General features: G+C 53.7%; 5 protein-coding genes across 8 annotated transcripts; 3 read left to right on the top strand and 2 right to left on the bottom strand.

Moving 5' to 3' along the window:
* Positions 1-65: 65 nt before the first annotated feature.
* On the bottom strand, positions 66-1,394 carry LOC117903505 (transcription initiation factor TFIID subunit 8). Its single transcript, XM_034815585.1, has 4 exons — positions 1,160-1,394; positions 664-1,098; positions 476-604; positions 66-409 (listed from the first exon to the last, which is right to left on the bottom strand). Exons 1-4 carry the CDS (start codon positions 1,305-1,307, stop codon positions 150-152), a joined length of 972 nt encoding a protein of 323 aa, XP_034671476.1. The 5' UTR covers positions 1,308-1,394; the 3' UTR covers positions 66-149.
* Positions 1,395-1,697: 303 nt separating this feature from the next.
* Positions 1,698-2,897, top strand: LOC117903506 (eukaryotic translation initiation factor 3 subunit G-1). Of its 3 annotated transcripts, XM_034815588.1 has the most exons (3): positions 1,698-1,839; positions 1,902-2,713; positions 2,765-2,886. In XM_034815588.1, exon 2 carries the CDS (start codon positions 1,902-1,904, stop codon positions 2,709-2,711), a length of 810 nt encoding a protein of 269 aa, XP_034671479.1. In that variant the 5' UTR covers positions 1,698-1,839; the 3' UTR covers positions 2,712-2,713; positions 2,765-2,886. The 3 variants fall into 3 exon arrangements, with proteins under 3 accessions (XP_034671479.1, XP_034671478.1, XP_034671480.1); XM_034815587.1 differs by having other exon boundaries at positions 1,902-2,897; XM_034815589.1 differs by having other exon boundaries at positions 1,773-1,834; positions 1,902-2,897.
* Positions 2,898-3,033: 136 nt separating this feature from the next.
* LOC117903504 (histone-lysine N-methyltransferase SMYD3) lies at positions 3,034-5,085 on the top strand. The gene is made up of 5 exons (XM_034815584.1): positions 3,034-3,425; positions 3,499-3,740; positions 3,798-3,931; positions 4,123-4,585; positions 4,640-5,085. Exons 1-5 carry the CDS (start codon positions 3,316-3,318, stop codon positions 5,008-5,010), a joined length of 1,320 nt encoding a protein of 439 aa, XP_034671475.1. The 5' UTR covers positions 3,034-3,315; the 3' UTR covers positions 5,011-5,085.
* Positions 5,037-7,529, bottom strand: LOC117903501 (centromere/kinetochore protein zw10). The gene is made up of 3 exons (XM_034815581.1): positions 6,041-7,529; positions 5,633-5,972; positions 5,037-5,567 (listed from the first exon to the last, which is right to left on the bottom strand). Exons 1-3 carry the CDS (start codon positions 7,403-7,405, stop codon positions 5,092-5,094), a joined length of 2,181 nt encoding a protein of 726 aa, XP_034671472.1. The 5' UTR covers positions 7,406-7,529; the 3' UTR covers positions 5,037-5,091.
* Positions 7,530-7,834: 305 nt separating this feature from the next.
* Positions 7,835-12,274, top strand: LOC117903500 (chromosome-associated kinesin KIF4). Of its 2 annotated transcripts, none has more exons than XM_034815579.1 (6): positions 7,835-8,027; positions 8,096-8,775; positions 8,842-8,993; positions 9,061-11,278; positions 11,330-11,863; positions 11,959-12,274. In XM_034815579.1, exons 2-6 carry the CDS (start codon positions 8,096-8,098, stop codon positions 12,002-12,004), a joined length of 3,630 nt encoding a protein of 1,209 aa, XP_034671470.1. In that variant the 5' UTR covers positions 7,835-8,027; the 3' UTR covers positions 12,005-12,274. The 2 variants fall into 2 exon arrangements, with proteins under 2 accessions (XP_034671470.1, XP_034671471.1); XM_034815580.1 differs by having other exon boundaries at positions 9,061-11,279; positions 11,334-11,863.
* The last annotated feature ends 204 nt before the right edge of the window (positions 12,275-12,478 follow it).

Raw genomic sequence — 12,478 nt, 5'->3', positions numbered from 1 at the left:
TGTTGCGAAACGGCGGAATATCGATTTCATCAATGTTTTGATACAACCGATGAGAACAAGCGATAATTTGAGTTGAAGCGCCGAATATACTACCTGCAGGTTTATTTCTAGAGATTTATATCTATATTTTAATTTGGGTAGTCCAAGTCCTAGGAAGCAGTTTTGGTTATTGCTAGGGTGGAAGGTCCTCTGGACAGGCTGCGGGGCGGTGGCACTGTGGCCGGTGAGGACGTGAGCTTTGTGCGCTTGGGCAAGGTGGCGGCCCGCAAGTAGGGGTTGTCTATGTTCGGATTCTCAAGTATGGCCTTGTTGGTGGTGGAATTGGGCTTGATCTCCAGTTCCTGCTTGTCCTCCTTTGATTTATCTCCCTCGATATCTTCGTTGTCGCTGTCTCCTTCATCGCCGTCCTCTAAAACAGGAAAGTTTCAATGAATATTTCGATCTCTAGAGTGTCAATTGGGGGTCTGAGTGGTACCTTTGCTGGGCGCATCCTCTGTTCGATTTGCCACCAAGTAGTGATACTCCAGCTCCTCAAAATCGAAGACCTGATCCGTGGGATTCAAGGCTGCATAATAGGGCGGCAGCGAGGGATTGCACGCAATTACTGTGGAGGTAGGATGAGAGTTGGAGGAACGAATATAAGTAATGCTGAACACTACTCACAGGGAAACATATTGTCTTCGGTGGGAAAGAGATTGTTCGTTTCAGTTGTCTTGCACAGGAACTTGGTGAGGGCCTTCTCGATGTCCCGCTTCTGGCAGGCGGCCTTTTCTCGGATCGCCTCGTACTCCGTCACCGGCTGCTTGTGCGTTGGCGTGCGTATGTAGGCATGCGGATCTGGCATGGGTGGAAAGTAGCTGGGCACATACGGGGGATGCGATGCCTTGGTGCCCGCCTGGAGCAGACTCAGTGTGCGCTGTTGTGTCTGTTGTGGCGGCATCTGCACTGGCGCATGCGGATCGCGGCGAAGGTAGGTCTCCAGGCTGCCTATATTTTGACCCATGCCTATAAGGGCCATGCTCACATCGCCCACCGTTGCCATGGTGCGCCCACTGAGCTCGCAATAGTTGTGCGACGAGTTTCCCAACTCCACAATAACTGCAAGCAACAAGATATCAATAGTATGCGGATGTTATTTTCGCATTTGGCGTCCACTTACACGCCTGCAGCATTTCCGTGAGCGTCTCCAGGCACTGTGCACTACATTGGCCGGCCCCCTTGTCCAGCAGGAGCTGACAGATGACCTTGACGAGCAGGCGGCGGTAAACGTCTACGTTGGGTGTCGATACCGATTCGATCTTGTCCATTTCTTAAGATTATTTCACTTTTAATTTAATACTTTTCAAAAGGACAAACAATTTGAAATGGATTCCGTCAGCTGTTCCACAGAGGGCTGCCACTGTCACTGCACAGTGTGGTAAAATGCGCAATGGTATTTATAAGGTCGCAAATTATGTTTATCGGTTGTTTTGGTGATCTTTTTAGTTTTAACCTTGTTTTGTGGACAATCCAAAAACAAGAAGCTCCAAAAACTTAACAATCATCTGTAGAATTGATTGTTGAATCGAATAAAAGCATAGATTTAGTGCTTTGAGTCCTAAGTAGTTGGTAATATTAAGAGGAATATCAAAAGCGAGGATAATGATTTAAGGGATACGGTATAATTGGGTATATTAAAAAAACGAGACCGTACATTTCAGTATATAGTTGAGGGTCAGGCGGTATGTTTTATCGATAAGTCCGCGGCCACACTCTTTTCGTGAATTCTGCCTTCTGTGATTACTCGTGGCGAAATTTTATATTTCAATTTAACACTATTAAACTGCAGTGTACAGCAAAGTATTAAACGACTAAAGTATATTGAGTGTACACAAATTCACGTTTCCATTGAACATTTGCAGATGCCTGGCGTTGAAACTATAAAGTCCTCTTGGGCCGATGAGGTGGAGCTCGACTACGGCGGCTTGCCGCCGACAACGGAGAACGTTGAGAATGGCCACAAATATGTGACCGAATACAAATACAACAAGGACGACAAGAAGACGAAGGTCGTGCGCACCTACAAAATCTCCAAGCAGGTGGTGCCAAAGACCGTGGCCAAGCGCCGCACCTGGACCAAGTTTGGCGAGTCGAAGACGGACAAGCCCGGACCCAATTCGCACACCACAATGGTATCCGAGGAGATCATCATGCAGTTCCTCAACTCCAAGGAGGACGAGAAGGCCAACGACCCGCTGCTCGATCCCACCAAGAACATTGCCAAGTGTCGTATTTGCAATGGCGAGCATTGGTCCGTCAACTGCCCCTACAAAGGTACCGCCATGGACACAAATCTCATGGAGAAGAAGGCTGCGGCGGCTGCCTCCGCTGCTGTTGATGCACCCAAGTCTGGTAAATATGTGCCGCCATTCCTCAAGGACAGCCAAAAGGGTGGCCTGGGAATGCGTGGTCGCGACGACACCGCCGCCATTCGCATCTCGAATCTGTCCGAGTCGATGACGGAGGCGGATCTGGAGGAGCTGGTTAAGAAGATTGGACCACAAAGTAAAATGTACCTGGCCCGCGACAAGAACACCGGCCTCTGCAAGGGATTCGCCTACGTGCACTTCAAGCAGCGCAAGGACGCTGCGGCGGCTATCGAGATATTAAACGGGCACGGCTACGACCATCTGATTCTGAGCGTGGAATGGTCAAAGCCGCAGAACAATTAGTCGTGTTAGTCGTCTTGGTTTATATCAAAGCCGAGCTACATATTATCTGTATAGGCCCGTCTATTCGCCCCAGCGCCGCTACAGGCTCGGTTTGATCACATAACAAATATCCTTAAGCTAAAGGTTTGCTTTGCTACAAATAAATGAGAAAATATATAGCCGCAAGGGCACCGAAAACAGACAGCAGACAACATCCTGTGTGTGTTTATTTTAACTTTGCTTAATCGAATCGAATCAAAAGTTCACGCTTCATTTTGAATGGACACCACTGTACTTCTTGTACCTGTTTCTTGAGCCAGTATGGCAACGCTGGTTGTCACCGCGCGGGGCTGGGGGCTGAGCGCTGCTGCACAAAACGAAAACAAATTTTTGTATTTTGTTGTTGTTTGTTTTGCTTTTTGCCCGCCTGCGATATTTACGCAAACTGGTGGCTAAAAATAGGACTAGATGCCGCAAAACATTCAAAAGTAGAAACTTCGAACAATAATAATATTTTTGAGGCGCAGGTGTGCGCTCATTTTTCAGTTGTACGTGACGAGCCCCCGGCCAAGCACCAAGCATCAGGCAGAAGACTCTGCTCACAGGTATCCCTATCCCAGTCGCCATGGCACAGCCCAGCGTCAAGCGGGGACAGCGCATCCTCAAGGAGAAGCCTTTTGCGTTTGTCCTCAAGTCGCAGTATCGCCTGGAGCGCTGCGACAACTGCCTGGAGGCGTAAGTGCCACGCCACGCGATAGAAAGGCAAGAAATATTTACTGCTATTTAAACGTTTCCATTCTGATCCTAGGGCCAAGGTGCGAAAGTGTTCCAACTGCCGTTATGTGTCTTACTGCAACCGTTCCTGCCAGACCCAAGCCTGGGCACAGCACAAGCACGAGTGCCCATTCCTCAAGAGCATTCAGCCACGAATTGTGCCCGATGCCGCCCGCATGCTGTGTCGCCTCATTCTGCGCCTCGAGCATGGCGGCGATCTGATCCGTGGCTACTATACCGAGCACGGCTCCCGCAAGTTTCGTGACCTCATGTCGCGTGAGTAGTGTTTTGGGTTCTGTTTTGGGACTGCTAATTGCTCCTGGCTTCTCGCAGATTATCAAGAAATCAAGAATGATCCAAAGCGGCTGGAGCACTTGGACTCGCTGCATGCCGTGCTCACGGACATGATGGCCGATAGCCCGAGCACAGTGCCCAACAAAACGGAACTGATGAGCATCTATGGCCGTGTAAGTAGACAGGCGCCCACCTGCGAACACGCCCGAAGGGGAAACCAATCGATGACGCGCATCTGGCGCCTTGCCAGATCTGGCGATTGATCATCTGGCAAGGGGGCACGCTTCCCATGTCCCAACTATTCCTTTTGTTCTCGCTTTGCATCCGTATTTGTATTTGTGTATCTCTGGTATCTATGCGGCAGCTAATCACAAATGGTTTCAATGTGTTGGATGCCGAGATGAACTCCATTGCCACGGCCATTTATTTGGGCGTTTCGATCACCGACCACAGCTGCCAGCCGAATGCGGTGGCCACCTTTGAGGGCAACGAGCTGCACATACACGCCCTGGAGGACATGCCCAGCCTGGACTGGTCCAAGATCTTCATCAGCTACATCGATCTGCTGAACACGCCCGAACAGCGGCGGCAGGACCTCAAGGATCACTACTACTTCCTGTGCGTGTGCAGCAAGTGCACCGATCCGAAGGAGACGCGTGCCATGACAGCCGCTGCCTGTCCCAATCCCAAGTGCAGCGCCAGCATCAACATCGAGTGGCACAACTGCAAGCGCTGCTCGGTGGGCATCAGCCCAAAGTTGAGGAACGCCTACAATGAGATCACGGCCTTGACCAAGCACAAGCTGGAGGCCATGAAGGACGTGGCCTGTAAGTTCTGGCAGCTTCTCCATAGTTTCAGTGATAATTCTCTGCCTGTTGCAGATCTGGACGTGTGCAAGGTGTGCCTGGACAAGCAGGCGGGCCTCATGCATCCTCTCAATGTTTGGCATGTGAAGACATTGGATGCCGCCTTTGAGGCGGCCATTGAGGTGGGCAAGTGGCAGGATGCCCTCGACTATGGCCAGCAGCTGTTGCCGGGCTTCCAGAAGTACCATGGCCCCTGGAATCCCCTCCTGGGGCTGCTCCACATGAAGCTGGGCAAGATACAGCTCTACGAGCGCCACCACAAGGAGGCCATGCATCATCTGGCGGAGGCTCAGCGCATACTGGTCGTCACACATGGCCGCGACCATCGACTGCTCGTGGAGCAGCTGTATCCGCTTATATTTCAGGCTCGCCACGAGGCCAACTGACACACACACACACACACACACACACATCTTGTTGCATTGTTTTTATTAAGAATTAAAGCGTAATCTAAAGAACAATCAGCTCTAGACAATCTGGGTGATGGCCTTGGCCCGACGATCGGTGTCCTGGAAGAGAGCCCGTATCAGATATCGTATTTCATCGGCCTTATAGTTGGCCGTCAGCGGACCGGCACCGTCACACCACAGCTCGGTGATCTCCTTGAGCGAGGCATTCATCATGGTCTTGAGTTGCTGCAGCTTCATCCACGAGCGCACCTGATGCACCTCGTGGGCATCGCGGAACAGTTTCGGCGCCTTCTCCAGCACCACATCGATGAGGTCGCTCACATCGCTGGCCATTGTGGCGGAGATGTCGCGCTGGGTGAACACGCGACGCACCAGCTCGTTGGTGAACGAATGCAGCAGCTCCGCGAAGGTGCTGTTGTACACCTTATCGGGCAGCACATTCTGCCACACGTTCTTCAGCAGCTCCAGCTGGCGCAGACACTGGCGCACCAGCTTCAGCGGGCCCGTGCCCAGCGTGTGCGGACTCTCAAATTCTGCATAAAATGTACGAAATGAAATGTGGCCGGGGCATAATCGATGAAATCGAATGGATACTCACCGAAACCGTCCATGATGTCCATCAGTATGGAGGTCTGGTAGGTGACCTGCACCCGGAAGTGATTGGCCCCAGTGGCCTGCAGTGTCTTGACCAAAGCGGGAAAGCTCTCGATGCCCTTGTTGGCATGCTGCGCCACCCAGTGGGTGAAGTACATGCAGTTGTTGTGGAACAGCACCGACTGCTGCGGTATGCTCTCGAGCAGTTTCTTGTGCACCTTGGGCACCTCGTCAATGTACGTCTGCAGCATCATGCCGATGACACCAGCCAGCGGATCAGCCTCATCCTCGCCCACCTTCTCCGTCGGCTGTCGCATAATCCGATCCATTAGCTTCACAAAGTCCTGCCAAAGGGAAAGGAAAATCAATTGAATCAGCATCGAAGATAAAGTCCCCTCGAATCTTTTGCTACCTGCGCACTCTTCGAGACCATGCAGCGGGGAAAGAGAAAGGGATCGCCGGTGACGTCTGTGGACAGATTGTTGGGCGCCACCAGCACCATTTCCTGCAGATCTCGTTGGATGATCTCGCGCGTCGACTCTAGGACGCGACTGAAGAGACGGTTGCGATAGTAGGTCTCGTACTGCTCGATGAACTGGCTGAGGCCGCGATCCACGTCGGGATTGATGAGGAACGAGTCGGCGAGGAGCTGCTCAAAGTGCGCCACATCCTCGCACAGCGTGGACGTCTGGTACTCCTCCATGGTCTCGGGCACGGCTGGTATGAGGCACTCGTTGACCAGCAGCTGCATCATGCGATCTCTGACATGATCCCCAATGATGCTGAAGACATGCTGCGTGCTGGACACGCTGTGGTTGATGCCGCTCAGCGTCTGGAGGAGCAGCGTGAAGTGCTCGAGCACCTGCTTGTAGTTCGGTCTCAGCTGTGTGCCGGTGGCGGTCGAGTTCGCAGCGGTGGCGGTGGCGGTGGCCGTGCCACTCTCTTTGGTGGAGTACGAGAGGGACAGCTGGATGTAGGTGCCGGCTTCGGCATTGTCATTGCACTCGACACCCACCGGCTTGAGGATGAGCGGCTCGATGCAGTTCTCCAGCAGGAATTCGCAGAGTTTGACGGGATTGTAGCGCTCCTGGAAGAGAGCCACGACAATGTCCTGCAGCTGGGCCTCCTCCTTGCTGACCAGCAGCGTCACGCACTTGGAATTGGGATAGGACTTGCAGTTGAGCTGCACCAGCCGATCGAAGCGCTCCTGCATGTTCTGCTGCAGCAGATGGGCCTGCACATGGTACTTCACCTTGATCGTCTCGTAGCATTCGAGGGCCTGGAAGACGCGCATCACATCCTGGGACGTGGCCTCGCCCTCGCCGTAGATGAGCGATCGCAGGCTGCCCACCAGATCGAGCACCACCAGGTAGTCCTTGGTGCCCTTGGCCTCCTCCACGTACTGGAACAGTTCATCGATCCTCAGAATGTGCTCGCTGACCTGCAGGCCCAGCATTAGCTCACGCAGCTCCCGACTGTTGTCGGCCAACTTCTGGCTCGAGCCATTCAGAGCGGCCAGGCCCTCGGTGCCCACAGTTTCGAGCAGGTCGTTGATCTCGCGGCCCAGCGAGCTGGACTCCTCCAGGAAGATGTCCGGCGATGTGTGATTGGTCATGAACTCTGAATAGTTCTCGCTTATATGCTTTCTGACGCGCTCTTGGAAGCGTTCGGTGCGCGTCTGTACTTTGGAAACGGTCGATTTGGTGTCATCAAGGCTGGCACACCCATTGCCCTGGAACATCTCTGGCAGAATCTTCATCTGCGCACTTGCAGCCATTGTGTTAAGCTTTTCGTATAGCTCTTGTTGTTTTACAGTCAAAGGTTGCAGAAACAAAATATAAAACAACGACAAAGACAAAAAAAAGACGAACTTGTGTGTTTGTGGCGGCGGCTGCCGAGTGTGGCCAAATGATGGTGTTTAAATAACTGCGAAAAAAAACAGTACCATGCAACTATCGATATTGAGGTATCGATACTCTGGTGGGCTTAAAACTCTGAATATTTGTGCAACAAGGCGTAATTAAGTTGATTATTTCTGCTTATAACATCACCCAACGCACTTGATTCTTGTACACCAGGAAACAGCCACAAATTGTTTGCTACGTGTCCGCGCTGCCAGTATCGATACAGTGCCCTAGTGAGACCGTCTGAAGAATACCAGCACAGCTGTTGTATCGATATCCTATCCCACCATTTTGAAAATTACTGGTAGAGGCGGCAAAAATGCAAGCGTCTCATTAGCCACTCTCCAAAATTTGCACAATCGAAGCAGGCGTATAGTCACATAAAGTACGGCAGCCGTTTTGCCTCTGGTTTTGTTTCGTATTCGGTTTATTAGTTTTGTATACTTTCACATTCGATCACTGCGATTCCCTTACAATATCTGTCCGGTCTAGAAGGTAAGAAGTTCCATCAGAAAGGGCAAAAGGTGCAACTGCTAATTGGTCTGGTGTGATCTCTACCGCAGATGTCCAGCGACGAGAGCAGCTCGGTGACAGTGGCCCTGCGCGTGCGTCCCCTCGTGAAATCGGAGGTGGAGCGCGGCTGCCGCATTGCACTCGAGCGCTCGCCGAACGGCGCCCCTCAGGTGTCCATCAATCGCGGCGAGTGCTACACATACAACCATGTCTTCGACATAAATGACACACAGAAGGATCTGTTCGAGACGTGTGTACAGGGCAAGCTGAAGAAGCTGCTCGATGGCTACAACGTGACCATCCTGGCGTATGGCCAGACTGGCTCTGGCAAAACCTACACCATGGGCACGGCCTTCAATGGAGTCCTCGACGAGGACGTGGGCGTCATTCCGCGTGCCGTCCACGACATATTTGTGCACATTGCCGAGCTACAGGAGGAGTACAAGTTCGTGGTGACCTGCTCCTTTGTGGAGCTCTACCAGGAGCAGTTCTACGATCTCTTCTCGCCGAACAAGCGCGACAAGGCCACCGTGGACATACGCGAGATACAGAATCGCATTGTGATGCCCGGCCTCACCGAGCTAGAGGTCAATTCCGCCCGAGAGGTTACCGATCATCTAATGCGCGGCTCTGCCGGTCGGGCCGTCGCAGCCACTGCAATGAACGAGACATCGTCCCGTTCTCATGCCATTTTCACACTCACCGTGGTGTCCAGCAAGCTGGAGGGAAGGTGAGTAGCCACACACAAAGCACACACAAGCAGAACGCTGTCTAAATGTGTTCTTGGGATTTTCAGAAAGGTGGTGACCACATCCAAGTTCAATCTGGTGGATCTGGCTGGCTCTGAGCGCTGCTCCAAGACGCTGGCCATAGGCGATCGCTTCAAGGAGGGCGTGAACATCAACAAAGGCCTGCTGGCCCTCGGCAACGTGATCAACACATTGGGCTGTAGGTTCTTCGCCTTTTCTGCTACCTTTTCTTTTCTCACCTCCTTTTGTCCTGTCCACTTTTACAGCCGGACAAACTGCCGGCTACATACCGTATCGGCAGTCCAAGCTGACGCGCCTGCTGCAGGACTCGCTGGGTGGCAACTCGATCACATTGATGATTGCCTGCGTCAGTCCCGCGGACTACAATGTGTCCGAGACGCTGAGCACCCTGCGCTACGCGGATCGGGCGCTGCAAATCAAGAACAAGCCGATGGTCAACATGGATCCCCATGCGGCCGAGATCAACATGCTCAAGGACATCATACAGAAGCTGCGCGTGGAGCTGCTGGCCGTCGGCAAGATGAGCAACTCGATTAACTGTGCCGTGGGCGCGGCCGGACTCGATCCACTGCCAAGCGGCGCTGATGGCGCGTCGGTGTCAGCCGCCGCCGCAGCTGCCGCTGACCAACGGCCGCTGCAGGACTTGGTCAAGACGCTGCAGGAAAAGACCCGCAAGCTGCAGAAGGAGCTGCACCAGGCACTGATCGACCTCACCGAGAAGGAGATGCGCGCCCACATAGCCGAGGCAGCCCACGATAAGCTCAAGACTTACGTTGTCCAGCTGAAGAGCAAGCTGCAAGAGCAGCAGCAGCAGCAGCAAGCAGAGGGCGCCGACAGAGCGGAACCGCCATCGGAACAGATGCGAGAGATCAGCCAGCTGGTGGATCAGTTCGACGAGGAGCTGCAGCGCACCGAGGATGAGCTGCAGCTGCATGGCCACGAGTCGAGATCGAGCCAGAGAATCAATGCGGACGGCGAGGGCGAGGGCGAGGGGGAGGGCATGGGCGATGAGGTGCACGAGATGCTCAATTCGCAGTCGGAGGACTACACGAACAAGCAGCTGGGTCTGGTGGGCGAGCTGCGCACGATCAACCGCCACCTGGATCTCAAGCAGGAGCTGCACGAGCGCATCTGCCGCAACTTCAGCAAGCTGGAGAACGAGGATGACGAGAAGGTGAAGCAGTGCAACCAGAAGATCGACGAGCTGGAGAGCGAGCGGCGCGACCTGCTCGACCAGCTGCGCAACATCAAGAGCAAGGATCCCTCCGCCAAGCTGGCCGAAGAGCGGCGCAAGCGGCTGCAGCTGCTCGAGCAGGAAATCGCCGATCTGCGGCGCAAGTTTATCACACAGGCAAACATGCTGAAAATGCGCGAAAAGGAGCGCGAGAAGATCAACAACTTGAGCGCCGAAATACGCACGATGAAGGAGTCAAAGGTGAAGCTGATTCGCACGATGCGCGGCGAGGCGGAGAAGTTCCGCACGTGGCGATCGGTGCGCGAGAAGGAGCTGACCCAGTTGAAGAGCAAGGACCGCAAAATGCAAAGCGAAATGGTGCGCCAGCAGACGCTGCACGCCAAGCAGCGGCAGGTGCTAAAGCGCAAGTGTGAAGAGGCCTTGGCCGCCAACAAGCGCCTGAAGGACGCCCTCGATCGCCAGGCCTCGGCACAGCGTCAGCGCCATGCCAAGGACCAGACGGGCGCGGCCAAGACAGACTCCTGGGTGGACCGCGAACTGGAGATCATTCTCTCACTCATCGATGCCGAGCACAGTCTCGAGCAGCTCATGGAGGACCGGGCGACCATCAACAATCACTACAATGTGGTGAAGTCCAGCGGGGATCAGAAGGAGCTGGCCAACATCGAGGAGGAGCTGGAGATGCGCAACGCCCAGATAGCCGATCTCCAGCAGAAGGTCTGCCTCAGCGACTTGGACAGTCGGAGCAAGGCGCTCGCCGAGAGCGTCCAGAGCATCAGCGAATCGCGAGCCGTCAGCAAGCAGCTGCTCAAGAGCCTTGTCCAGCAGCGTCGCCAGCAGGCGCACAGCCTCAACGAGCAGCGCACCGCCATGGATGAGCAGCGCTCCCAGCTGCAGGAGGCCCAGCAGCAGCTCGACGACCTGGCCAAGCGACTGCGCCTGGTCGAGAGCCAGCACGAGGAGCAGATGCTCGCCCAGCAGCGGGCCTACGAGGAGAAGGTGGCCGTTCTGCTGCGCACGGCGGCCACGCATCAGCCCGCCAACGAGGAGCACCAAGAGGTTATCGAGGAGCTCCTCAGCAGCCGCGAAGCCCTGCAGCAGCAACTAGATCGCCTGAAGTCAAGAAACAAAAAGGCGGAGGCAAGGGAAAAGGCTCCACCCTTGGAGAATCTCGATGCGAGCGTTCAATTCGTCTCGGACATTGAGCTCGTGAGCGATGCCAGCGATGATCCCGACTGGGTGCCCGAGTTCAGCAAAGCCCGTTCCAAGGTGAGTAGAATCTGGCAGGGGGCAAAGCCATCAATAATTGCTTCCTCATCGCAGAGATCATCGCAGTTGGCCAACGACAGAAGCGAAAATGGGCATGCGCAGGCCCAGGAGACTTCGAGCAGCGAACAGCAGCAGCAGGTGCTCGGCACAAGCAGCGAAGTCAATGGATCGATCACTTTGCAGAACTCCACCACGGTGACGGAGGCGGTGGAGGGCGGTCGCCAGACGCTGTCGAGGAGATGCAAGTGCCGCACAAAGTGCAACACGAAACGCTGCTCCTGCTACTCCAGCAGCAACGGCTGTGCCGACCACTGCGGCTGCAAGGGCTCCTGCTTGAACCCCATGAACTGCAACGCAAAGCCACCGCCGCCGCCACCACCTTCGCACCAGGCTGACGATATCCTCGAGGTCAAGGAGGAAAGCGAGCAGCATGACGATGAGACGACGGGCGATAGCACCACATTTTCCTCGCCAGAGCCAGCCAAGGTGCTATCGCCCACAAAGCGATCGATCGACCAGAACGCCGTTCCACCAGCACTTGGCAGAGTCCTTTCCGAAGATGAACTCACCCCAAAGCTAGCCAGGTCAGAAGAACTGGACGAACCTCATGTCCCCGCTGACAAATGTTGAGTTTCACAATAAAATACATTTCCATTCTGTTCTCTTTCCCATTTTGCAGAATGTCTGGACTGGCATTCGCCACCGCACGACGTAAATTCTTTTAGGCAGTGAAGGACCCAACTGCCCTGCGATCAACGTTTCTGATTTTACATTCTCTAGAGCATAGACTTATTTTTGTTTATAGTAATATAATTGTACAAGTAAAATGTTATGTTATCCGAGCCAACGATAGCGCCCATCACCTTGGCTGTTGTTAAAGCGAGGGAGCGAGCGAGCGAGCGAGGGAGAGAGAGAGAGAAAGCTATAGCCTTGGTTTTTACCATCAATTTCATAATTCATTAATACTAATAATAATAATAATAACTCGCACATGTTAATTTCTACATTTTATTGTGTTTTTTTGTTGTATTTGGTTCTTTTCTTTTTTTCATAACAGTTTCAATGCGTGTGTGTGTGGGTGTGTGTGTGTGTGTGTTGGGAGGGTTTATGATTGGGTGCGTATGGAATCCTTTCGCTGTGAGTGTCCGTTGGGGTCTTAACAGAAAGGGTCGACGTAGAGTGTGCCCAAGCTCCCTTTA

This window comes from Drosophila subobscura, chromosome A, assembly GCF_008121235.1.
Source record: "Drosophila subobscura isolate 14011-0131.10 chromosome A, UCBerk_Dsub_1.0, whole genome shotgun sequence".
Lineage (NCBI taxonomy): Eukaryota > Metazoa > Arthropoda > Insecta > Diptera > Drosophilidae > Drosophila > Drosophila subobscura.
Note: the sequence above shows the minus strand (reverse complement) of the source record. Positions and strands in the feature narration are given on the sequence as shown.